At 41.0% G+C, this 26,170-nt stretch overlaps 1 protein-coding gene across 8 annotated transcripts in view; it reads left to right on the top strand.

The window, feature by feature from the left end:
• The window catches only part of DDIAS (DNA damage induced apoptosis suppressor), a 32,697-nt gene extending 7,340 nt beyond the window's left edge, over window positions 1-25,357 (top strand). For 3 of the 8 annotated variants that reach the window (XM_059708313.1, XM_059708315.1, XM_059708314.1), the window contains 4 exons: window positions 11,403-11,531; window positions 16,882-17,043; window positions 19,551-19,668; window positions 20,823-25,353. In XM_059708313.1, the coding sequence (XP_059564296.1) occupies window positions 11,403-11,531; window positions 16,882-17,043; window positions 19,551-19,668; window positions 20,823-23,447 (3,034 nt within the window). In that variant the 3' untranslated portion in view covers window positions 23,448-25,353. Of the gene's footprint in view, window positions 1-11,402; window positions 11,532-16,881; window positions 17,044-19,550; window positions 19,669-20,822 lie in introns of all 8 variants that reach the window. The other 5 variants (XM_059708316.1, XM_059708317.1, XM_059708319.1 and 2 more) reach the window with 3 other exon arrangements.
• The last annotated feature ends 813 nt before the right edge of the window (window positions 25,358-26,170 follow it).

Here is a 26,170-nt window from a genome sequence, read left to right as displayed (position 1 = left end):
ACTGCCTCTGGACCAGATTTGGGAGTGCACTACTTCCCATCCCAGTTTACCTGAGTGCAGAGCAAAAGGAACACATGAATCATCCTGCTGCCACTTGCAGACATTTGGTTGCTTTTGTTCTGAGAGAACTTGCTTTTCCTCAGTATCTATCCCAGGAGGTGCCACCCTAGGAGGAAAAGGTGAGGGGATGTCTCCTATGCAAGGACTGCTCAGGGGCCAGGGGCGGTCTTCAGAGGGCCTAGAAAACTTTGCTGGAAGGGATTGCTGTGGGAAATTGCTGTGTGTGAGGTTTGTTTGTTTGTTTGTTTGTTTGTTTGTTTGTTTTCAGTTAATTTTTGGTGGCTTCACAGCATTGTGTGAGGTCAGGGCTGGTCCTCTGAGGGTCATGGAGAGACCTGAATGTAAATTCGCTATTCTAGGTGTAGCCAGTGTTTGAGGAGCAGAGGGGCCCCTGGGTGAGGGGTGCAATTCAGCCAGCTGGTGTGCACTACTGTGCACACTTTGTCCTGGCTGGTTTCTCCTGAGCATTTCCTCCAGACTGGTTTCGGGGCACAGGTCCTCGTTGCCCAGTTTAAGTGAGCAATTACGAGCACTTCTTCCTGAAGGGTTCCCTGGGGACTTTTTTTCCTTTTTGGCCCAATTTAAATGAGCACTTTCTGTGGGGCCACTTTTCGGGAACGCATGCTATGGACTGGAACCAGGAATCAGGGTATTGGTTCCTGGCTCCCTGTATGTGAGCATTCAAAGCAGAGTGAGAACCATCATGCCATCCCTTCAGGACGTGTGTGCATCTGTTCTTGGAAACTGGGCTCACCTTAATATGTACTGGGCTTTGGGGAGACTGTGAGGCCACATCTGTGCTCTGTGTATGTGGGTACTGCCTCCCTTCCCCCAGGAGACACTGCCAGGGGAAGAAAATGTGAGCAGAAGCGACCTCTGTGTGAGGAAGGCTGAGAGGCAGGACCCGGGGCTGTTGTTCCTCTAAGCACCTAGCTGGAAGGGTTTGTTGATTTAATTATTCAAAACTGTAATGTTGCCCCATATTCCCAATAAAGGGTGAAACCAAAGTCCAAAAATAAATAAATAAAAGCTGCTTGCTGTTTCTGTTGCTGATTGTGGCATGATCAAGCTATCTTTGACCGGGATGTTACTTGTTTGAGAAGTTCATCATAAGGTGCCGAAACCTTTTATAGCTAGGGTTCAGGATCCGAAGGAAGGGCCGACGCACAAATGAAAATAGTATACAAGAAATATGAATTTAGAAGGCATGGGGGGCCAGGTGGAAACCGCTCTCTAGGAGAGACACACCAACTTCTGGTCTGGTCCACTATTTATTTACTTGAATAAACATTTGTCCTTTAGCAATGCATACAGGCAGATCAAAGGTAAAGTTTGGTAAACAGTATAGGATTATCAGGTTAGGAAATTGCCTTGAGCCATTGAGCCCACAGCAGGGCAATATTATGCTGATTTTCAGCCCTGCTGAATATCAAAGTCCATTGGCCTCCCAGTTGGTCTTTTTGCATTAATATGCTAACTACTGTTAGTTTTAGCCTCTGGCAATAAGGACCCTTTGGTTAAAGAAAGCAAAGAAGTACCCACACATTGTCATGGGCATAGGGGGTGAGAAACAAAATTTATTTTTTGGCTATTAAGAATTTAAGGTTTATTTATTTGTTTATTTATTTACTTATTTATTTAATCCTGACCTGGAGATAGGCTTGTTGATTTTAGAGAAAGAGGAAGGGGAGAGAGAGAGAGAGAGAGACAGACAGACAGACAGACAGACAGACATTGATGTGAGAGAGAAACATCAATCAGTTGCCTCCAGTATTGCTCTTATCCAGGATGGAACCCGAAACCTAGATATGTGCCCCTACCAGGAATCAAACCTGCAAACTTTTTGGTGTATGGGAGGATGCTCCAACCAATTGAGCCACCCAGCCAGGGAAAAGGTTTAAATATTGTTTGGAGGTGAAGTTCCAGATATTTACTAGTTACTCATTTATTTGAATCATCAGGTTTTTTCAGGGAGGTTTCTAGATAGAAAAGTGGACAGAGATTATTTCTCTTTGAAGACTAAAGTTATTAAACACTCTGGCCAACAGGCCGAAAAGGACAACAACAACAACAAAAACCCAAATGATTTTCACAGTAAGGAAGGGGTCAGATATCTGGACTCAACATAGAAACCCATATTGTTGCAGGGAGGTGAAGAGTGTGTGGCTGATGCTGATACCCTCTCCTAGGCAGTCACACTGACACCACAGAGGGACCGTGCAATTCAGAGCCCGAACCAAGAGCCATTTGAAGTGGTAGTAGGAGAGAAGGGGACTATTAGTAATTAAATTGGGAAAGAGGCATAAATTGGGATTGTCCTGGCCAGACTGGAGTACAAACCCTAGATATGTGAGGCACATTGGTGTCCCCTGCTGCTATAGCACTTGCTGTGGTGCACACACCTTTGTACCCAGTGTGTGGACTTCCTGATTTCAGAGCAATGCCCTACAGTAGCAAAAGTCTTTTTTTTTTTTAATATATTTTATTGATTTTTTTACAGAGAGGAAGGGAGAGAGATAGTTAGAAACATCGATCAGCTGCCTCCTGCACATCTCCTACTGGGGATATGCCCGCAACCCAGGTACATGCCCTTGACCGGAATCGAACCTGGGACCTTTCAGTCCGCAGGCCAACGCTCTATCCACTGAGCCAAACCAGTTTCGGCTACAGTAGCAAAAGTCTTGAGTATCATGACCCTTTAATTTGTGGGGAATCCAAAGTACTATTTGAACTTGAGTAAGCCCTGTGATAAACTGGAACTAATTCCTGGGCCCAGTGTGAAAAATATGTGTCTTAGCCCTGGCCGGTATGGCTTGGTCGTCCTGTACACCAAAAGGTCACCCGTTGGATTCCTGGATGGGGCACATACCCAGGTTGCAGATTCGGTCCCCAATGGGGGAGGGTAGAGAAGGCAACCCATCGATGTTTCTCTCATATCTCTGTTTCTCTTTCCCTCCCTCTCCCTTACCCTCTCTACAATCAATAAAAATAAATGAATATGTGTCTTATAATGAGTAGTTAAGAGCCATAGGGCCATTTTATTAACATAAAACAGGATCTAACTGTTACAAATATGGATACATCAGTGTTGGAATTAATGACTGACCATGTGAAAAAGGGGTTACATTAATGATATAATTACATATGATAATGCAATTAATTAATAACTCCATTTCTTCCTAAGGCATGCACTGGTTTTCTGATAATTAATTTGTTTCAAAATAATCTGAGGCTTTTTCAGTTTCACATGTGGGCCAGATTAGTTGGTGCCCTGTTAAGTTTTACGTTTTTCCTGAAAGCCCAGAGAGCTAAGAAACTTCAAAGCTATGTGACCATAAATTAATATTTATGTACTGGGCATTCATTAAACTGTGGAAGGAAGACATTCTAAATGCAGTGTTCATTATTTTAAGTCTTTTTGTTAAAGATATTGTAGAAAATTCAGGCATGTGAACATATTTGGCAGTTTAAATGGAAGATAGACAAAATTACAAATTATAATCCTATATAATAAAAGAGAAAAATGGTAATTGGCGTACGACGATACCCTTTTCATTGGCTAATCAGGGCTATATGCAAATTAACTGCCAACTAAGATTGGCAGTTAACTGCCAACAAGATGGCGGTTAATTTGCATATGTAGGCACAATGCAGGGAGGCGAAAGGGAAAGCAGGAAGAAGCCCCCTGCCACTGACAGTGACCGGAAACCCAGGGGGGAGCTAAGAGCTGGGGGGCAGGGCAAAGGCGGCCCTGGGGCCGCCTTTGCCCTGCCCCCCAGCCATGATCAGAGAATCAGGTGCCTTTTCCGCCCTGGCCAGTGATAGCAGGAAGTAGGGGTGGAGCCAGCAATGGGAGCTGGGCACGGTCGAAGCTGGCAGTCCCAGGAGCTAGGGGTCCCTTGCCTGGGCCTAAAGCGAAGCCCATGATCAAGGGGCCGCTGCAGCTGCGGGTCCCCGCTGCCCGGGCCGGACGCCTAGGCCAGAGGCGTTAGGCCTGGGCAGGGGCGGAGCCTGCAACCGCAGGGAGCTGGGGGTCTCCTGCCCAGGCCTGACACCTCTGCCGGAGGCCTCAGGCCTGGTCAAGGGGCCGATCCGGTGATTGGTGATCGGAGGGTGATGAGGATCAACTCCTCTGGCCGAGGCATCAGGCCTGGGCGGGGGGCGGACCCGAGGATTGGGGGGATATGACGGTCCCCTTGCCCAGGCCTGAAGCCTGGGTCAGAGGCGTCAGGCTTGGGCGGGGGGTGGAGCAAGCGATCAGAGGGAGATGGGGGTCCCCTGACCAGGCATGATTCCTGGGCCAGAGGCCTCAGGCCTGGGCAGGGGTCAGAGCCAGTGATCAGGGGGAGATGGGGGTCCCCTGTCCAAGCCTGACACCTCTGGCGGAGGCATCTGGGCTGGGCAAGGGGCCGATCAGGCGATCGGAGGGTGATGGGGGTCTACGCCTCTGGCCGAGGCATCAGGCCTGGGCAAAGGGCAGAGCCAGCAATCGGAGGGGTTTGGGGGTCCCCAGCCCAGGCCTGATGCCTGGGCCAGAGGCATCAGGCCTGGGCTGGGGGCAGAACCAGTTATGGGGGGAAATGAGGGTCCCCTGCCCAGGCCTGACACCTCTGTCAGAGGCGTCAGGCCTGGGCAAGGGGCCGATCCTGCGATTGGAGGGTGATGGGGGTCAATGCCTGAGGGCTCCCAATATGTGAGAGGGGGCAGGCTGGGCTGAGGGACACTCCCCCCCCCCCACACACACACACACACACACACACACCCAGTGCACGAATTTCGTGCACCGGGCCCCTAGTTAAAAATAAAGCCATAGCCCTAGCCGATTTGGCTCAGTGGATAGAGCTTCGGCCTGTGGACTGAAAGGTCCCAGGTTTGATTCCAGTCAAGGGCACATGCCCAGGTTTCGGGCTCGATCCCCAGTAGGGGGCGTGCAGGAGGCAGCAGATCAATGATTCTCACTCATCATTGATGTTTCTATCTCTTTCTCCCTCTCCCTTCCTCTCTGAAATCAATAAAAAATATATATTAAAAAAATAAAATAAAGCCATAAACAATAGAAGAGATTTAAGACAATTAGGCTTACTTAATTAAGTTGAATTGCCATTCCTTTCTTGCTCAAAGTCAGAAAAAAAAATACCAAGTTTCAGCATTTTAGGAAGAGGAACAAGCTTTTTCTTTTATCAAAATTCATCAGACCCGAGACTGTCCAAGTTGCTCAGTTAGTTAGGGCGTCATCCCCATACACCAGGATTGCGGGTTCTATCCAGTCAGAACACAAACAAGAATCAGCCAGTGAATGCATAAATAAGTGGAACAACAAATTGATGTTTCTCTCTCTCCCTTTTTCTCTCTCTGAAATCAATAAGTAAAAGTCATCAGACCTGGGAGTTGGCAGAAAGGGTCAAAAGCTACAGAACAGCATGGAAAGATAGTTTATTCTCCAAAGCAATGAGTGGCTGCCTGTCCTTTGGAACTTTCTCTACATCTGTTTCTGTGAATTTGCTAAGTAAATGGGAATTTATTCCCCCAGATGGTAAAAGGATTTCCTGATGGTAATGGAACAAAGTTACATTAAAAGTACAAGTAGGCATAAGAAATTGAGGATTAATTGATTACTTTTTTTCATAAAGTAACAAAATTAGCGAATGATTATCAACACTAATAAAAGAGAAAAATGGTAATTGGCGTACGAGCTACCCTTTTCATTGGCTAATCAGGGCTATATGCAAATTAACTGCCAACTAAGATTGGCAGTTAACTGCCAACAAGATGGCGGTTAATTTGCATATGTAGGCACAATGCAGGGAGGCGAAAGGGAAAGCAGGAAGAAGCCCCCTGCTACTGACAGTGATCGGAAACCCAGGGGGGAGAATCGGAGAATCAGGTGCCTTTTCCGCCCTGGCCAGTGATAGCAGGAAGTAGGGGTGGAGCCAGCGATGGGAGCTGGGCACGGTCGAAGCTGGCAGTCCCAGGAGCTAGGGGTCCCTTGCCTGGGCCTAAAGCGAAGCCCACGATCGTGGGGCCGCTGCAGCTACGGGTCCCCGCTGCCCGGGCCGGACGCCTAGGCCAGAAGCGTCAGGCTTGGGCAAGGGGCCGATCCTGTGATTGGAGAGTGATGGGGGTCAACGCCTGAGGGCTCCCAGTATGTGAGAGGGGGCAGGCTGGGCTGAGGGACACTCCCCCATACACACACCCAGTGCACGAATTTCGTGCACGGGGCTCCTAGTAATAGAATAAAGCTCTACTAGATTTAATTGTATACCTTGCTCTTTAGAGATTTATTAAATTGGAAATTCTTTTCCTCTGGTTCAGGATCAGCTTCTTTTTCTCTTAGCGCTTTTATTCTGTACCACAGAATGTACCACATTCTGTTCCTTAGAGGAAGTAATGTAAATGTGTTTCCTCAGTACACTGGCATTATTCTCTGATGCTCAGTGAAAGCACTTGTCTTTCATCCTTTGCGCCTCCCTTTCTCCCAATTGATTGGTGGCTGATAATAAGTTTATAGTTGAAACAAGATAAAGGGGTTTTTAAACCAAGAATTCAGGTGCCCCATACATTAGCCTTGTTCTGCTGCAGCCCCCTGTGCACCTGCTCCACTCTCTCACCACATCACCCCTACTTAGCCTCCCACCAGAATATGGTTTGCTGACTATGATGGAGCTGAAATAAATGTAATACTATACCACCAACCTCCCTAATAAAATAAAAAAGAAAGATAAATTGCAAGAAATACCACATATGAAATTGTTAAGTCTATCATTGTGCTTACCTAACTTTAGTATTTACTCATTCCCAATGCTTCATTCAGTTATGCATCAAACATGGATTCACTATACTGCAAGTCAAGCAGGAGAGAGAGAGACAAAGCAAACTAGATGACAAGTATCATAAAGGAAACACTATGGAAACAGCAAAGAATAACTAACAGTAACTATCTAAAAGGATATTATTACATTTTTGGCCACCAGACAATGAATGGGAAGTTTTTTTGCAATTTTCTGGGGTTTACAAGGTAAAACACAAATATTTGATAACCTTTTTCATTTCAATTCTCAAATTTGTTAGTTATAATTTCCTAGACATACTTATTTTATCCACAAGAGTGCAGTAAATCCTTAAAGACAGTTTAACCAATCTTCCTTTTAAAAATATAGCAATTAGTTCTTATACATTTAACTTAGAAATTAATTCCCAAATATTTCTGCTTGTATGTTTTTCATTTATTGGTAAGTTGTCTGCCCAGTTAGTGAACATTTTAGGACAGGAAGTGTCTTATTTTTTTAAATTTCCCCACAACACTTGGCACAGTGTCCTAGTCATCATACAGGTTTAACCCATTTCCTAACATTTGAATTTGATAATGGTTTTGTGAAGAATATGATTTGATGCATGCCAATATAGTTTTGTTCTAATATAAAATTTTATTTTAGAACTCTAAATAAAATCATCTCTGCTCATATGACCACAATTAAAGAAAATAAATCCAAAATGAGTATAAAGTGTAAGCAATGGTTAAAATAAGTCTTAATTAAGGCACCATATATGAAACTATTCTGTGTACTATAATGTATATAGACATATAAAATTATTTTGTGATTTGGTAAAATGGTGTTTTATGTCGAATGGTATTTGTTGGAACTGGCTCAAGAAGAGGAAAAGTGAAAATCAGGAAAAAATTTAATAACTAAAGATCAGATTGACAAATTTTGAGCTAGGCATGAGGATATAAAAAGATGGTCCTTGCTCTGGTTCCTGAAAAACACATATTAAAAATATTTTTGCTGTGGCTCAGTCGGTAGGAGTGTCATCCCATACACTGAAAGGTCTTGGGTTTGATTCCCAGTCAAGGCACATGCCTAGGTTGTGGCTTCAATCCCCAGCCCCAGTTGGAGCTCCTGGGAGAGGAAACTGATTGAAGTTTCTCTCTCTCCCTGTCTCTGTCTCTGTGTGTGTGTCTCTCTCTCCCCTTCTCCCACCTTCCCCATCCCCACTCTAAAAATCAATGAAAATGTCCTTGGGTGAGGATTTAAAAAAAAAAAAAAACGTTTAAAAAGCACACAAACAAATTTACTGTAAGTTGGTAAGTGGTAAATTAAAAAGTAGGATTAACCCTAGCTGGTTTGACTCAGTGGATAGAGTGTTGGCCTGTGTATTGAAGGGTCCGAGGTTCAATTTAAGTCAAGGGCACATGCCCGGGTTGTGGGCTCAATCCCCAGTACGGGGTGTGCAGGAGGCAGCTGATCAATGATTTTCTCTCATTATTGATGTTTCTCTCTCCCTCTCCCTTCTCTGAAATCAATAAAAATATTTTTAAATAAATAAATAAAGTAGGATTACTAAACCTGGGAAAGCTTCCAGGAGAAGAAGAGCCCTGAAAAGAATTTTAAAGAAGAATAAGCCTTAGTAAGGAGAGTGAAAGAACATTTTGGGCAGAGGGAGGAGTCGGGGCGGCGGCGGAGGCGGGGTGGGGGGAAGAACACACACACACAAAGAAATGTGAAACATTGCGGTAGGAGAGTGTTTGAAGGTGGGGAAGGGAATAAGGAACACAACTCATATTACTATTTTGTGTTCTCTAGCATAAATTACTAGCACATAAAGAACAAGGAAGAGAGACTCAAGAGAGAACACATTGGGGAGAATAAACCAAATAGAAGAGAGGAAAAAAACATGTAAGACTATAGAAGTACAGTAGTATAAGATGTGGGAAAAAAGAAAAGTCATTCTTTCTGTTAATAAAGAAAGGCTTTGAAGAGAGCTTTCAATGAAAAGGAGGAAAATCCTATTATGTGACATAAAATGTTCTTAAATTGCGTGGTTCTGCTTATAGTTTTTTATGTATTCACTGAATATAGTGAATTCACTGTGTGCTAAGCACTGGGGGATACAGTAGAGCACAGGATAGACCAGGTCCCTGTCTTTATGAAACTTTCAGACTAGCAGGGGAAGAACAAACCAAAATGAGTAAACAATGCATATGTAGAATGGTTGCTTATGTCACGAGCATGATTAGCACCATGAAGAAATAAGATAGGTGATACATGTCACAGAAACTAAGAGGTGTACTTGAGATAAAGTGGGGCTCTCTAAAGGGGTTAACATTAGAGTTAAAGATTGAAGGATGAGGATGAACCAGCTATTTGAAGAACTAAGGGAAGAAAATTTTAGGCACAGAGAAATGTAAGCACAAAAGCCTGAGAAGAGAAACCATTTGGTGTAATTGAGCAGAAAGAAGGCTAGTGTGGCTTGAAGTGCAGTGATCAAGGTGAAGTCAAGGAGGTGGAGCTAAGTGATCTAGGGCCTCATAGGCCATTGTAAGGAATTGAGGCTTCATTCTAAATAGCAGGATTTTAAACAGGTAAGAGATGACATTTTCAGGAGGGAGCTTTGCTCTATGTTATGTCTCATAGCTTACAGGTAGGTGTGCCATTGTGTTACACCCTATACCCTAAACTGGATTTTAGAGGAGAGGTAGAAGGCAGATGCTTTTTTTCTGACCCTTCTTTTTGCCTTCCCCTTGATCCGATATCACCTTCTCTATCTTGTCCTTAGAGATTGCCATGTGGCCTAAAATGAAAACCAAATCTAGGAATACAAATGTGCTTTTGGTAGGACCTTACTAGTCTTATATTTAAGGACCCCAAAGTAAGGATAACAACAAAGAATTAGGCAATATCAGCCTTTTTTTCTGCTCCCTTTAATAAGGCAGCTCAGTGAGTTATATAAATCTACTAGAAGCTGGATGCACAAAATTCGTGCAAGAATAGGCCTTCCTTCCCGTGGCTGCCAGCACAGGCTTCCCTCGCAGCCCCAGCTTTGTTCAGAAGGACATCCGGGAGGACATCCAGTCTAATTAGCATATTACCCTTTTATTATTATAGATTTATCTTTTTTTTAAATATATTTTACTGATTTTTTACAGAGAGGAAGGGAGAGAGATAGAGTTAGAAACATCGAGAGAGAAATATCGATCAGCTGCCTCCTGCACATCTCCTACTTGGGATGTGTCCGCAACCCAGGTACATGCCCTTGACCGGAATTGAACCTGGGACCTTTCAGTCCGCAGGCCGACGCTCTATCCACTGAGCCAAACCAGTTTCGGCTAGATTTATCTTTCATCTTTTCAAGTTTCTTACTGCCTTAGGTGGCAAGATTTTATTTTCATAGAAATGTCATTTTGATTATGGGCAAGATTAGTATCACTTTAAGATCTCCCTTCATCATCACCACATTTCTAAATTTCTGATTATCCCTTGAAGAGTTATACCTAAAAGTTTCTATTATGATTTTTAACTGTGACTTTTACTTTGTCAAAGTTTGTGGATGCCAGTCTCAGAAACAGTTCTACCCATACTCAGAAATTGAAAGCTTTTGCCATGTGTTTACAAGTGAAAATTTATTGATACAGCTTTATTTTGAACATGTGCAGAGATATCTATTTTATACTATAATTAAGCTAATCAGTTTTAAATGTTGGTAAACAAACCAACATTTGAAATTTTTAAGAGTATAAAAGAGTAGAATGTTGTTATTTTTTTACTACAGGTTTAGTGCATGGATTCATGCACCAGTGGCAGCTCTCGGCCTGGCCTGTGGGGATCGGGCCAAAACCAGCTCTCCGACATCCCTCAAGGGGTCCCAGATTGCCAGAGGGTGCAAGCCAGGCCGAGGGACCCCACCGGTGCACAATCAGGGCCAGGGAAGGACTGTGGGAGGGCTCCAGGGCATGTCCGGCCCATCTTGCCCAGTCCAAATTGGCCTGACCCCAGCAGCAAGCAACCCTACTGGTTGGAGTGTCTGCCCCCTAGTGGTTAGTGTGCATCATAATGACTGGTCGAATGGTCAAACGAATGATCAGACTTAGCATATTAGGCTTTTATGATATAGGATTTCTCAAATATGTTTTATACAAGGATCTTAAAGCACTTTGAACTCTCATTTCACCATATAACATTTTGCTTTTTCTGCTTGCAAAATATGAATTTTCTTTCTCTTTAAGCTGTGTAAAAATGTACACACTGAGATCCAATAAATTTCTATATAGCTTTTCTTATAAAGATGTGAAAAAAGCTAAATGACTTTTCATGAATTATTGAGAATGAAATATTTATTCAGAAACAGAATGTTTGTTTGAACTATTCTGTTTTAAATTTTATTTTCTTTCTATTAATACTTTTAAATAAGCATGAAAAGAAAATTAGTTTTTCAGTACATTGACATCTACTAGAAAAGACATCTCTTGGCTTTTCAGTGGAGGTTAAGAGGTTTTCTTCAGAAATGAATTATGCACCTACAATTAAAGATTTGCCACTCACCCCAGTGACTATTTTGTTTTTCAGGCCACAACATGAATACATGAATAGAAGAAGAAAATTTCTTCTTGCCTCAGTTCTTGCTCTCCAAAATTCAAGTTTTATATATCCTTCATGTCAAAAGTGCTTCTCTCGGATAATCTTAGTGTCCAAAAGGTAAAAGTAAAGTCTGTAAACACAAGAGAGGAAATACAAGTCAATTGCAAGCTGCTGCAGGAAACAGAAATTCCCCACTTTCATTTCTCCACTAAAGATTTCATTTCCACCTAAAGATTTTTTTTGAATTCCAAATCCTTAGTGATAAAAACTATAGTAGGTACTTTGTATTTAATAAGGTTAACTTTCTTCTTTGTTTTAACCTCCAAGATTTAGAGCAGTGGTGGTTTTCAAATTACATTCTGTAGAGCCTTAAGGGTTCATGCGTCTAGACTGGGAGATGGGGACTAGAGAAGGAATAATAGATAGTGCTAACAAGTAGGATGGGCTCTGGCCCCCACTTTCATTTCAGCAAGACCTCCATTCTCATCCTTCTGTTAGGGTTCCAAGATTTCATTTGAAAAGGTTCCATGATGTATATAAAGATGCAGACACATAGATGTACAGATATAAACAATATATGTATGGGAAGTTTTTGATCATTCATATAAAATTATCATACACACACACACATATGTGAATATGATACTCTTTTCATACGAGGGACCACATTAACTTTGTGTATGTGTGTGTGTGCGCTCTTCCAAAGATTATGAGTAAGGGGGGGGGGGGGGGGGTGGTGGTACTTACTTATCCATATAAGATATTCACCTAACCCAAACAGATGTGAATTGCCCTTCTAAGTTACTTAATGGGACCCATAGTTTCTTTAGTCTAGAAATCTTTCTCTGATACTAAGAACTTTCTTTTCCTGTCTTAAAATGTGAATTGTAGCTCAGACACTTATCTATCCTCTCTCCTATCCCTTCCCACCCCACTGCTCAGCCACCCAAAAAGTTTTTATCATTTATTTAAAAGAGTTGAATTGAATTTCACACATATTGATCATAGTTTTCTCCTATTGGGGGGAAGTGGTATGTAAAGCCTTAAAGTACTTTCTTTTTTTCAATTACAGTTCACATTCAGTATTATTTTGTATTAGTTTTAGCGTTTCAGGTGTACAGCATAGTAATTAGATAATCATATACCTTATAAAGTGTTTCCCCTTATATTTCTAGTACCCATCTGGCACCATACTGAGTTATTACAATATTATTGACTATTTGCTGTACTGTACATCCCTGTGACTATTTTGTAACTGCCAATTTGTACTACTTAATCTTTTCATCTTTTTTACCCCAACCCCATTTCCCTCTGGCTACCATCAGTCTGTTTTTTGTATCTATAAGCCTGTTTCTGTTTTCTTTGCTCATTTATATTGTTCTTAAGGTTCCACATGTAAGTGAAATCCTATGGAATTTGTCTTTCTCTGACTGACTTATTTCACTTAGCATAATAGCCTCTAGGTCCATCCATGCTATCACAAATGGTAAGGTTTCATTCTTTTTTATGGCTGAGTAGTATCCTATACAATAAAAGCCTAATATGCTAACTGTCCAGTCATCCAGTTGGCCGTTCAACCAATCAAAGCATAATATGCTAATGATATGCTAAGGCTGCTCAACTGCTCACTATGACATGCACTGACCACAAGGGGGCAGACGCTCTGACCAGTAGGTTAGCTTGCTGCTGGGGTCTGGCCAATCGGGACTGAGTGAGACGGGCCAGACATGCCCTGCAGCCTTCCTATGGTCCCTCCCCAGCTGGCCAACCTCCCACATTCCTCTCTGCTTGGGATCATGCACCCTTGGGGTCCTTCAGCCTGGCCTGTGCCCTCTCGCAATCTGGGACCCCTCTGGGAATGTTGGAGAGCCGGTTTCAGCCCAACGGTGAACTACTGGTCACTATGACATGCGCTGACCATGGGGCAGATGCTCAATGCAGGAGCTGCCCCCTGGTGGTCAGTGTGCTCCCACAGGGGGAGTGCCGCTCAGCCAGAAGCCAGGGCAGCTTGTTAAAAATGCAAGATTTGGGGCCTTGACCCAGACTTAGATTCCAAGTGATTTGTATACATATTAAAGTTCAAGCTCTGATATGTATTACTCCACACTAACATTTATTTGTTTCAATCCAGCCTTATTCCCAAAGGATTAAAGGAAATCATATACATAAATATCTACATATACAGGGCATCCCAAAAAAATGTATACAGGGTGTCTGTAGATTCTATTACATTTTGAAAATGAAATGAAATGTAAACACTGGCTTTATAATTATATTTTTTTGTGTATACATATTTTGGGGGCACCCTGTATAAAAAGCTATATATAATTTAGTGTTTATATGCATTCATATTAGTAATCCTAGTTTTTTGTTTTGTTTTAAATAATTCTTTATTGTTGAAAGTATTGCATGTCCCCCTCTTCCCCCATTGACTCCCTCCAGGACACCACCACCCCCCACCACCACAGGCCTTTAGCACCCTATTGCCTCTGTCCATGGGTTATATATATGCATTCAAGATCTTTGGTTGATTACCTCCCTCCCACCCACTCACCCTCCCCCGCCTTCCCTCTGAGATTCCACACTCTGTTCCAGCTCTGGATCCACACTGTTCATCACTTTATTTTGTTACTTACATTCCACATATAAGTGCGATCATGTGATACTTGTCCTTCTTTGATTGACTTATTTCACTTAGCATGATACTCTCCAGGTCTCTCCATGCTGTCTCAAAGGGTAAGAGATTCTTCTTTTTTGCTGCTGCATAGTATTCCATGGTATAAATGTACTACAGCTTTTTTATCCACTCATCTACGGATGGGCACTTGGGCTGTTTCTAGATCTTAGCTATTGTAAATTATGCTGCTATGAACGTAGGGGTGCATACATTCTTTCTGATTGGTGCTTTGGGTTTCTTAGGATATATTACTAGAAGTGGGATCACTGGGTCAAATGGCAGTTCCATATTTAATGTTTCAAGGAAACTCCCTACTGTTTTCCATAATGGTTGCACCAGTCTGCATTCCCACCAGCAGTGTACTAAGGTTCCCTTTTCTCCACATCCTCACCAGCACTTGTTGTTTGTTGATAGTAGCCAGTCTGATAGGTGTGAGATGGTACCTCATTGTGATTTTGATTTGCATCTCTTGGATGGTCAGTGACTTTGAGCATTTTTCTTATGTCTCTTGGCCATCTGTATGTTCTCTTTGGAGAAGTGTCTAGTTAGGTCCTTTGCCCATTTTTTTCATTGGATTGTTTGTGTTTCTTTTGTTAAGCTGTATGAGTTCCTTATATATTTTGGATATTAACCCTTTATCAGATGTATCATTGCCAAATATGAGTAAACCTAGTTTTTGTTAGGCTATCATTGACACTCTATTTGAAAGATAGTTCATAACTAACCATATTGTTCTTATAGTCATCATAAGGCATCATGCAAGAAAAATCTGTAGGATAGAAATCCAAAGCCTTGGATCTGGGTCATAAAATTCACTAACTTTGTCTGTCACCTTTGGCAAAAATTCACCCCAGTTGTCCCTTACGTAAATGGGAATAAATGGCCTTGTTTACATATCAGAATGAAAGAATGTATGTTGCAAACATTCATGAACTGCAAAATGGTGATGCCTATTAAGATTTGCTAAGAATATTACATTTGTCCTAACTGGTTTGGCTCCGTGGATAGAGCGTTGGCCTGTGGACTCAAGGGTCCCAGGTTCGATTCCGGTCAAGGGCATGTACCTTGGTTGTGGACTCATCCCCAGTAGGGAGCGTGCAGGAGGCAGCTGATCGATGTTTCTCTCATCGATGTTTCTAACTCTCTATCCCTCTCCCTTTCTCTCTGTAAAAAAATCAATAAAATATATTTTTTTAAAAAAAGAATATTTCATTAGACTTGAATGCATTATTAATATATCATTTTTAAAGAAGGTGTATTTATAGCCAAATTACAACACAGCTCCAGCAGATTTGGGTAAGATTACACGAATGGAATGGCACAGATCCATCCTCAGGTTAGCAAAAAAATAATTATCACAAATTTAATAATGAATCAGTAACTTCTTATATAAAAGATTAACCTTTGTTCAAAATAGTCACCTTGGTCCTGTGGAGTTTAGGCTTCCCTGGTGGCTATATGGCAGCAATCAAATATTTACACTTTATCTTTATTTTCTATTTGCATTTTCTATTTGCTTTTTTAAGCTAGATCAGTGATTTTCAACTGGTGTGCCACAAGAATTTTTAAAACATGTAATGCCTGACTATTTAGTCAGGGGCACTCACCTCTTTTTCCTTAGATTATCAAATAAAAAATGGCAACAGCCAATACAACAATAGCCATCTTGTGTGGATGAATCAAAATTATACCTATTTTTTGTCAGATTTGCAAAGTATGTATTTTTTGATGTGCTGCAGAATTTTAGTAATTATTTTATGTGTGCCATGAAATAAAAAAGGTTGATAATCGCTAAGCAACAAAAGAACAAAAACAACAGTTATCCATTACCAAAAGATGTTTTCATTGGTCAGTTTGCTAAATTAAGAATGTAAGTTGTAAGACATTATTACAAACAATTAAAAAGGAGGGAAACATTTCATAGAAGTGACAATATCATTACAATATTTAATATAATTATTAGAAAGAAGCAGACTAACATATTAATTGGCAATAGATGTTTTCTTTACTTTCTTTTCTTTTGTTTTATCTCCTCTTATCCTTCTTCAACCCTAAATTTTACTGATGAGGAAATCACAGTTTAAGGGATTTAGTAAAATATCCCAAGACCAGACATTTAGTACATGACAGTAAAGTTACACTTAATACAGTTATTTTTTCACCAGAAAGACATTGGCCATAATTATACATTGCCTTAGAAACAGGTTAAATAAGATGTTTTGTACCTCTTTGTAATCTGATAAATTCTTAGCATATCACAGAGAATTTTAAAAAGTAAGTTATTTTTATAATGGTGTGAAAAATGTAACTGGGTTCTCTATATATACATTTTTATTAATTGTTTCAAGATGATTAATTATTTTTCAATAGAAGATAGACATTAATTTTCAGGTCTTCTGTTGGTGTGGTGTTTACTTCATTATTTAGTTTGCACATACCCCCAACCCCAGACTATAATGTGTCTCACTTTGTTCATGATGATTTAGCTACCCAATAAGAACATCTCTCTCACCACCCCCATAAACCCTCCAAACACACACACAGATTCCAGATTCCCTTCACTTTTCTGTCAGTTCAGTGCTACTTAATTTAAATCAGTGAAAGCAGCTGTTGTGAATAAAGAAATTTAAAAGAGATTAATCTGAAATAGTTTAAGACGAATGTAAGTTGTATACAAACATTTGTACACAAAACGTTATTTTTTTAATTTTTACTTTTCCAGATTTTTTTTCACCATATGAAAAAAAAAATTAGTGAGCATTTCTATACTTTTTTCTTCCACTTGTCCAGGTCTAATTGTCCAAAATGTGGTTCTACTGGTGAAGCTGAAAATGCCAGTTACAGATACAGACTTTCCATAAAAGTTGCAGAATCAAATAAATTATTTGGCATTACTGTTTTTGGAAGCTGCTTAGATGCATTTTTTGGTCTTACAGCCACTGATTTGCATAGGTAAGATTATTTAAATCATTCCTTTTCCTATTAGTATATTAATAGAATTTTAAAATAATGTGTTTTTAAGTTAATAAACATTTAGTAAAAAAGATGACCTCATTGACTACTCAACCGCAGATCATCAGTTTCTGTAAACGATCATCGAGAAATAGATGTTTATTTCCTGAATATCCTATCTAATAATAGACAAACATGGTAACTGACCATACCTCCGCTATGCTTCTCATTGGCTAATCAGCAGGATATGCAAATTAACTGCCAACAAAGATGGCGGCTGGCAGCCATGCAGCTGAAGCGAACATGAGGCTTGCTTGCTCCAGTGATGGAGGAAGCCAAGGTTCCCCACCTGCCGCGGCCCAGCTCTGAGCTCTGGAAGCAACAATGTTTCAATTATAGAAGCTAAACAAACCTCAAATACCTGCTTTCACCTGGTCAGAGCTTAGAGCGCCATTGATGGCAACAGAGTTTCAAATATAAAAGCTAAACAAACGCAGATACCTGCTTTCGGCCAGCCGCAGCCTAAGAGCTGGAGCCGGGTCTCAGAGCTGGAGCCGGCTCTCAGCTCCAGTGACAGCTATAGAAGGTAAATAAATCCCAGAATAAAAAAACAAGAAAGAAAAAAAGAGGCTGGAGCTTCAGTCGCCCACCAGCCTGAAAACGGCCCTCAGCCCCTCACCCAGGCTGGCTAGGCACCCCAGTGGGGACCCCCACCCTGAAGGGGGTGTGACCAGCTGCAAACAGCCATCAGCCCGTCATCCAGGCTGGCCAGGCACCCCAGTGGGACCCCCACCCTGATCTGGATCACCCTTCAGGGCAAACCAGCCGCCCCCGACCCGTGCACCAGGCCTCTGTCCTATATAGTAAAAGGGTAATATGCAAACTGACCCTAACAGCAGAAAGACTGGGAATGACTGGTCACTATGACACACACTGACCACCAGGGGGCAGATGCTCAATGCAGGAGCTGCCCTCTGGTGGTCAGTGCACTCTCACATGGGAGGAGCTCTGCTCAGCCACAAGCCAGGCTGATGGCTGCCAGGACAGCAGTGGTGGTGGGAGCCTTTCCTGCCTCCTCAGCAGCACTAAGGATGTCTGATTGCAGCTTAGGTCTGCTCCCCGCTGGCAAGTGGGCATCCTCCGAGAGCTCCCGGGCTGCCAGATGGATGTCTGATTGCCATCTTAGGCCCAATCCCCCGGGAGCAGGTCTAAGCCAGCAAGTGGTTACCCCTGAGGGGTCCCAGACTGTCAGAGGGCACAGGCCAGGCTGAGGGACCCCCTCCCCCCAAGTGCACAAATTTTTGTGCACTGGGCCTCTAGTATAGTGATAATGTTGAACCAAGCTCCTTTTATCCAGGCCAACTAAGCTGTGATTAGAATACTAAATTACAAAACTCTAATCCAAGTTAGAGGACATAGAATAAGAAAGTAAAAATGTTTCTTTTTTAAAAAATATATTTTATTGATTTTTTACAGAGAGGAAGGGAGAGGGATAGAGAGTGAGAAATATCTATGAGAGAGAAACATCAATCAACTGCCTCCCTGCACAACCTCCACTGGGGATGTGGCTGAAACCAAAGTACATGCCCTTGACCAGAATCAAACCTGGGACCCTTCAGTCTGCAGGCTGATGTTCTATCCACTGAGCCAGACCGGTTAGGGTAATAAAATTGTTTCAAACTGAGGGGTTATCCAGGTTGATATTTACATTCAAGTGGCCAACATCCCTTGAGGCAGAAGAAGCCATTTGTGGGAATATTTGCATATCAGAAGTTGAAATTTTGTTATTTCTCTCATTACAACTTCACCTGCATAGTTTGACCTTTTATGATGTTATCCTGAAATGCAAGGATATATTTAAGCAGTCTTCTACCCTCCTCCCCTAATCCCTAACAGAAGAAATGTCTGTCTGTCTCCTTATTGTTGAGAACAGACTCATTTGAAGAAAGGGACAGCAAGGGACCATAGGATCACCAGGGAAGAGGAAAGACTCCCCTCTGCTTTGATGAGGACTAGAGATCCCACTACTACTTCCACTGCTGCTTCTAGAATAATTGCTGGGCCTGATTCCTAGACAGGCATCTATTTTATTCACATTTGATCAATTGTTTTTGTCTTCCTAGCTATGGGAAACTAGAGGGAACAAAATGCCTAGCTTTTAAAGTCACTTTAAAAAAAAATTTTTTTCAGAAAAGAAGGGAGAGAGAAACATCAATGATGAGAGAGAATCATTGATCAGCTGCTTCCTACACCCCTCCCCCACTACTGGAGATCAAGCCCACAACCCGGGCATGTGCCCTTGACCGGAATCAAACCCGGGACTCCAGTCCACAGGCCTGCGCTCTATTCACCAAGCCAAACCAGCCAGAGCTAAAGTCACTTTTTTAAATATGTAACTCAAAAGGTTCATGTTGCATTTTCAAACTAATTGTTCACATATTCTAACTTTATGGCAAGTTAGAATTTCAAAGTTTATCTCTTCACACTTTTTTTTTTTTCCAATCAAGATACATTCAGGATTCCAGTGAAATTCCAGGAGCACTGGATAGGGATGCAACTCAGAACCTGTTAACTAAAGCCGTGGAAACTTGCTTTGTTGGACAGAACTTTATATTTGGAGTGACGGTAATTGCTTCTAGCTTTCTTCTGTTCTGTTAACATTTCCACTGTAATGAAATGATTTTAATTCTCTAAACAGTTTCTAGGAGTCATAAATGTGAGATCCTGTAGAAGCACTTTAGACTGTGTAAAAATAGGCTATAGGTTAAACACCATGTGCGACAACTTCCTCTTTCAAAAGTCAGAAGAGTCTAGTTTAAATGTTTTCAGAGCTTTAAAAATCTAACTTTATGTAAATTCGGAAGTGTTAGATATTTGTTTATCTGCATATTCATAACTAATAATAGGTTAGAAAGGATGGTTTTAAATAATTATAAAAGTGACAATAGAAGTTGAAAATAATGTACTAATTCTGAAAGAGTAATCCTTTCCTGTTTCATCTATGCTAAAGGGAACAAATATAAATTTTATCCACATTGGAATTAGGGTTTTAAAAATAAGAACAAAGCACTCCCTAACTGCACAGTGAGAAAGACCAAAGGGAAGGTGAAGCCAGGAGCTACAGAACTTTTCTTTGTTAAAACCTTAGACAGTTCTTTATCTTCTTTTTTTAATAGGTTAGAACAGGGGTGGGCAAACTTTTTGACTCGAGGGCCACAATGGGTTCTTAAACTGGACCGGAGGGCCAGAACAAAAGCATGGATGGAGTGTTTGTGTGAACTAATATAAATTCAAAGTAAACATCATTACATAAAAGGGTACGGTCTTTTTTTTCAATAGTTTTATTCATTTCAAATGGGCCGGATCCAGCCCACAGGCCGTAGTTTGCCACGGCTGGGTTAGAACATTCCCTTAAGCACTCAAAGTTTATGGAAGTTAATGACAAATATAATAGCTATCATTTATTGAGCAACTATTTCCTAAGCAGTGCAGTTTTCCATGTTATTGCAAATACAGTAAACTTGCATTTTTTAAATCTCTAGCTTATAAATGAGAAAACTAAGGCTCAAAAAGGTTAAATAAGTTGTCCAAAGTCACAACACTAGTAAATGTTAGAACTGGGATTTGAATACAAGTCTCTTTACTCCAGGGTTTGCTTCTCTTACTTATACTACTGTGTCTATAACACTAGATGATTGAAATTATTTCAAATCTGTTTCACTTTCTAGTCAAAGGAAGAAAAATTTATTCTCATTTAAATGTATTAACTTCTTTTGCAGAATTTTGAAAAACAACATGGGCAAGGTTCAGATTCCAGTACCTTCTTAGAACAATGCCTTGGCCGCAGGAGAGAAATTAAAGAGCTACTAGCTTGCCAGATTGTCCTACCAGACCCGAGTGTCGCAGGCTTCACTGTCATTGACTATTTCCGGCAGCTTTTGCAGCTTTCCAATTTCAGGAAACTCCATGGTGGCTCCCAGGCACCTACGAGCCACCTGCTTGCTTTAGAACACTCAAGTAGTGATCTCAGCAGCATGTGTAGCCTTGACAGCAGCTCTGATTTTGTGGAATCCCATGGCAGAGATAACTTTTTAATGTCCTGGCAGTCATCACTTGAACTCACTTCCATTGTTTCACAGCTAACAGATGAGGATAATTTTTCAGCTTCAGAACAGAGCAAGGCCTTTGATACTCTTCACCAGAACAGAAAGTGCATTTCCTTGGCAGAGGCCACTGATTCAGGTGGTTGCCATGATGCCATTCAGTGTTCATGGAGCCTTGTTTCATATATGGATAAAAAGAGCACAGCACAAAAGTTAGGTGATGAACTTGGCTTACAAGCTAATCAGCCAAGTGCAGTACACAGCAGTCATCATGAAATTGGAGTTACTGGTTCTAATTTATTCTTGAAAATGCAAGAGTCCCATGAGCCAAGTAATACAAAATTCTTCCACAGTGCAGTAGAAATTAAAAAGAGAAATTCCCAGCATGAGCTAACAGGTCATGATATCAGTACTCCCTTCAGCCTTCAGGAAAGATCTGTGTGTTGTCCACCTATATCACTCAGACTTGAAGAAATAGCTAGTGGTTCCCAGGATTATGACCCCAAGATTTGGGATGATCTGCCACTCTCTGAAAGCTTAAACAAGTTTCTGGCAGTTATCGAAAGTGAGATTGCTATAACTCCAGTGGATGCCAGCAGTAGGAAGCCTCATCTAGATAATGGCATCGATGAATTACATGCAGACCTCAGCAGTTTATCTGTGACTCCCCAGGGAACTGCTGGAGCCTTGCTTACACCACCTATAGCGTTAAGAGCATCACAAGCAGCAGTCAAAGCAAACTCTGGCAAAGGTAACTTCCTTTCCAACTGTGAAGCAAATCCAGCTGCTAGTTTTCAGGAGTCACAACCAGATAACACGGCAGAGGCTGTCTCTGTAGGTAGAAATGGAAGAGATATTTCTGAATGTTTTCCAGCAAATGCTTCTCTGTCAGCTCTGTTTCCAGCTTCAAAAGGTTTAGGAACAACATCTATTCTTAGGAAGTCTACCAGAATTCCACCACGTAGTGCTACAATTTCACATACACACAGTACTTCAGAGAGTGACCATTCTTGTCTCAGTAGCAAGTATTTTAATGGATGTGGAGAAAAATCACCTTTGGAAATGAGTGAGAAGTGGATGACATTGTGTTCCAGGAGGTATAATGATGTTTCTGACCTTTGCAGCTTAGAAAATAAACAATGTAGGAGATGGCCAAAGAACCAAGGTGACAGTCTTACAATTTGCAGGAAACTTACATATTCCTTAGAAGCTCTTTGCAGCAGTCCAAGTAGAAGTACAGATGCATTGAAAGAAATGCCTTATGGACATACCAGAAATAACTTAACACAGACCTATGTTCCTGGTCATGAAAGCAGCTACAATGCTTCTGCTGATCTCTTTGATGATAGTGCTAAAGAAATGGACATGGCAACAGAAACCACCAAAGAGTCACAGGATGTTTTGTTACAATGGGGAAAGTCTTCGGCAGAAAGTCAGCATATAGAATCTGATTTTTCACTGAGGTCACTGTCTGAAAACTTAAGCCAATCTTCACAAAAATTATCCTTGCCAAACATGCCTGCCCCAATGAATCCAAAAACATGCTCTTCACCACATTTTCCATCAGATTCAGAAAGTGATGTTGAAGATAGTCAGGACTTTGTTCCATGTTCACAGTCAACTCCTGTTGCAGGATTCCACCAAACAAGAATTCATGGGGTGAGAGGAGCTTTCAAGAAACTACCTTCCTTTTATGTGGATCTTGATACTAACTATAAAGAAACAAGGATTTCCTCTGAAAATGAGGCACAGCAAGCCACTCCCAGGTCTCAAAAAAATATAAAAACACCCAGCCAGAAATCCAAAAGCCCTGTTATACCTGGTGTTACACAACCAGAGGTTGTCAACAACTGTTCTATTGCTGAGTGCTTTGAATCTGACATTGATGAATGGGTCCCTCCTACCACAAGAAAAGCATTTCTTCCCGATATGCTTGGATTCCAAGCCGTGGGTCTAAGAAAATGCCTTGCTGCTTGTAATTCTCCTGATCAGAACACATTACCGAGAAAGAAACTGAAGTGTGTCAAACAAAGAACCAATAAACGTTTCATTAAGAAAGAGTTAAATTTAAAGAACACGCTTACAGCAGTAGTTGCAAACCAGAAAACTCCTAACTACAGCAGTACACACTCAGGCTGGATTTCCAAAGAGTCAGTGTTGGGACTTGGTTATGGTTCAGAAGTCAGATGTTGCCTTTCGTTTTCAGAAAATTGGCCACCTTCAGTGCCTGAAACTAAAAATGCTTGGTCTCCTGAATTGTTTTCACAGAAAGTCACCTCAACCCAGTGGCTAAACCTTTAAAGGTTTGTTTGGAACATTTGCCTCCACTGGCATGGGAAGCATTCTTCCCATTTTGAATACTTGAAGAGACACAAATGGAAAAGAGGTGCTGTCTTTTAAAAATGTTCATAAAGCAATTGTTTTTCTGTGTTTTATCCAGAATATTCTGATCTGGATAACTTGGCACTTTATATTTTTGATTGTATGTTAGTAATATTATTGGTTTTGCCTGTTAAAATTATTTGTTAAACTCACATGTACATTCAGAAATAAAGCCTTTACAAAGCAAAACTTAAAATCCTCATTAATTGGTCAGCTCAGCTCAGGAAAATGCCTGTTGTGTATTAGGCCAACTACTCTGTCAAGTTTGTGATACCAAGCCTACAAGATCACTGATCTCAAAAGATTTTGTTCCACTAGGTAACAGACATATTACAGTTTCACTATAATGCAGCAGATGCAATGAAAGAGGTTTTTAATGGCTATTATAAACATTCATGTTGCTATGGGATCCTGATAGAGAAGCAGTTAGCCCAGCAGAATCTGGGCTGGGGGTAAGAAAAAAGGTCAATAAAAACTGAGTAGTTAGAGTTAAATGTGAAACTGTGACTATTTTATTTAATAAATATTCATTATATGCTTGCTTCATTCCAGGTACTGGGAACGCAAAAGTGAAAGCCAAGCTCTTTCCCTCAAGAAACTCATGGTTTAGTAAACAAACAGCATCTGATAGTTCTGTGATTGGAGATAAGCTTGTAGTGCTAATAAGAGCAAAAATCAGAAGTTTGTAGACACACAAGTCCCCAGCAGCCCCTCAGCTAAACCTTTAGCTGTGAAACCTGTACTCTGTTCAGCTCCCTGTGCCATTCCCCACAGCCTCTATTCCAAATCTTCATTCTCTTCACGCCACCAACCTACTGCTCCTCATCTTGCTTCCTCCTTCATGGAGAAGCTTGAGATCACCTGTTGTTTCCCCCACTTTCCACACCCATACCTACTCATCTATATCTGTACTCATCACAGCTTCTTCCCTCTAATCTCAGAAAATGATGCACACCTTCTATTTAGTGCTGATCTTTCTCGTGTTTGGCTGTTAATCAATTACCAGTATACCCATCTTTACCTTCTCACTGTCTTGTTTCTCTTCCTCTCCCTAACTTTTCACTTTGAAAATTTACAAACACGTAAGAGTTGAAGGAATAGAACAGTACAATGATACAGCATCTATACATACCAGTTATAACCAGTTTTGTTTAATGTTTTGCATGTATGTGGATTTGCTTTCAATATATCTGTATAGATCTATATAGTTTTTGCTGAGCCATTTGAATTTAAGCTGTGGATAGGACATTTCATCCCTAGGTACGTCAACAAATTTCCTTTAAAAAGACTAACTACATAACTACAATATAATTATCACACCAAAGAAAATAGCAATAGTTCTCCAGTATCTAATATTCAGCTCATATTCAAATTTTTCTACTTGTCCCTAAATTGTCTTATAATTGTAGTTGATATTATTTAACCAGGATTTTGTTAAAGTTTGTCCATGATATATGGTTATGTCTCCTGTCTTTTTCTAGAATTCTTATTCTCTATTACATTAAATTTATGAGAAAATTAGACCATTGTTTTGTAGAATGTCCTACATTTTAGATTTATGTATTTGCCTAATTTTAGTGTACATACCTTGTCTCATTTCCCCCCAATATTTCCTGTAAATAAAACGTTCCCCATCAATATATCCTAAGAATCCCGAAACACCAATCTAAAAGAATATATGCAACAATATGTTCATAGCGCCCTGACCAGTTTGGCTCAGTGGATAGAGCATTGGCCTGCGGACTGAAAGGTCCCAGGTTCGATTCCGGTCAAAGGCATGTTCCTTGGTTGCGGGCACATCTCCAGTAGGGAGTGTGCAGGAGGCAGCTGATCGATGCTTCTCTCTCATCGATGTTTCTAACTCTCTATCCCTCTCCCTTCCTCTCTGTAAAAAATCAATAAAAAATATTTTTTAAAAAATATGTTCATAGCAGTGCTATTTAGTATAGCTAAGATTTGGAAACAGCCCAAGTGCCCATCAGTAGATGAGAGGATAAAAAAAGATGTACATTTATACCATGGAATACTTTGCAGCTGTAAAAAAGAAGGATCTGTTATCCTTTGAGACAGCATGAAGGGACCTGGAAAGTATGCTAAGTGAAATAAGCCAGTCAGAAAGACAAGTATCACATGATCTCACTTTTATGTGGAATCTAATTAACAAAATAAACTGACCAACAAAATAGATCCAGAGACATGGAAGCATGGAACAGATTGATAAATCTCAGGGAAACAGGGTGGGGCAGGGGGAAGAGATTAACCAAGGAATTTATGTGCATGTATGCATAACCCATGGATAAACAATAGTGTAGCCTGGCATAGGGAGTGCAGGGTGAAGGGGGTCATTGGCAGTGGGGGGGGAAGGGGTGCATTTGTAATACTTTCAACAATAAAGATGCATAAATAAAAGTAAAAAAGATGTTGCCCATCAGATCTCACCATTGTAAAAGTACATTTGTGTGGGGGTTTTTTGTTTTTTTTTAAGAGTAAAGAGTATCACACTTTCCTACCAGTAGTGTTGAATGAGTTTTCTTTTCCTTCTCACTAACTCAAGAAATTTTTTCAATGATTAGTTACACTTGTTCTTTTTAATACTCCATGCTACCTCCCTGCTAATACTCTTGTTCATAGCCAGTCTCCTT

Source organism: Myotis daubentonii, chromosome 9, assembly GCF_963259705.1.
Source record: "Myotis daubentonii chromosome 9, mMyoDau2.1, whole genome shotgun sequence".
Taxonomy (NCBI): Eukaryota; Metazoa; Chordata; class Mammalia; order Chiroptera; family Vespertilionidae; genus Myotis; species Myotis daubentonii.
This window is presented reverse-complemented; position numbering and strand designations above follow the sequence as displayed.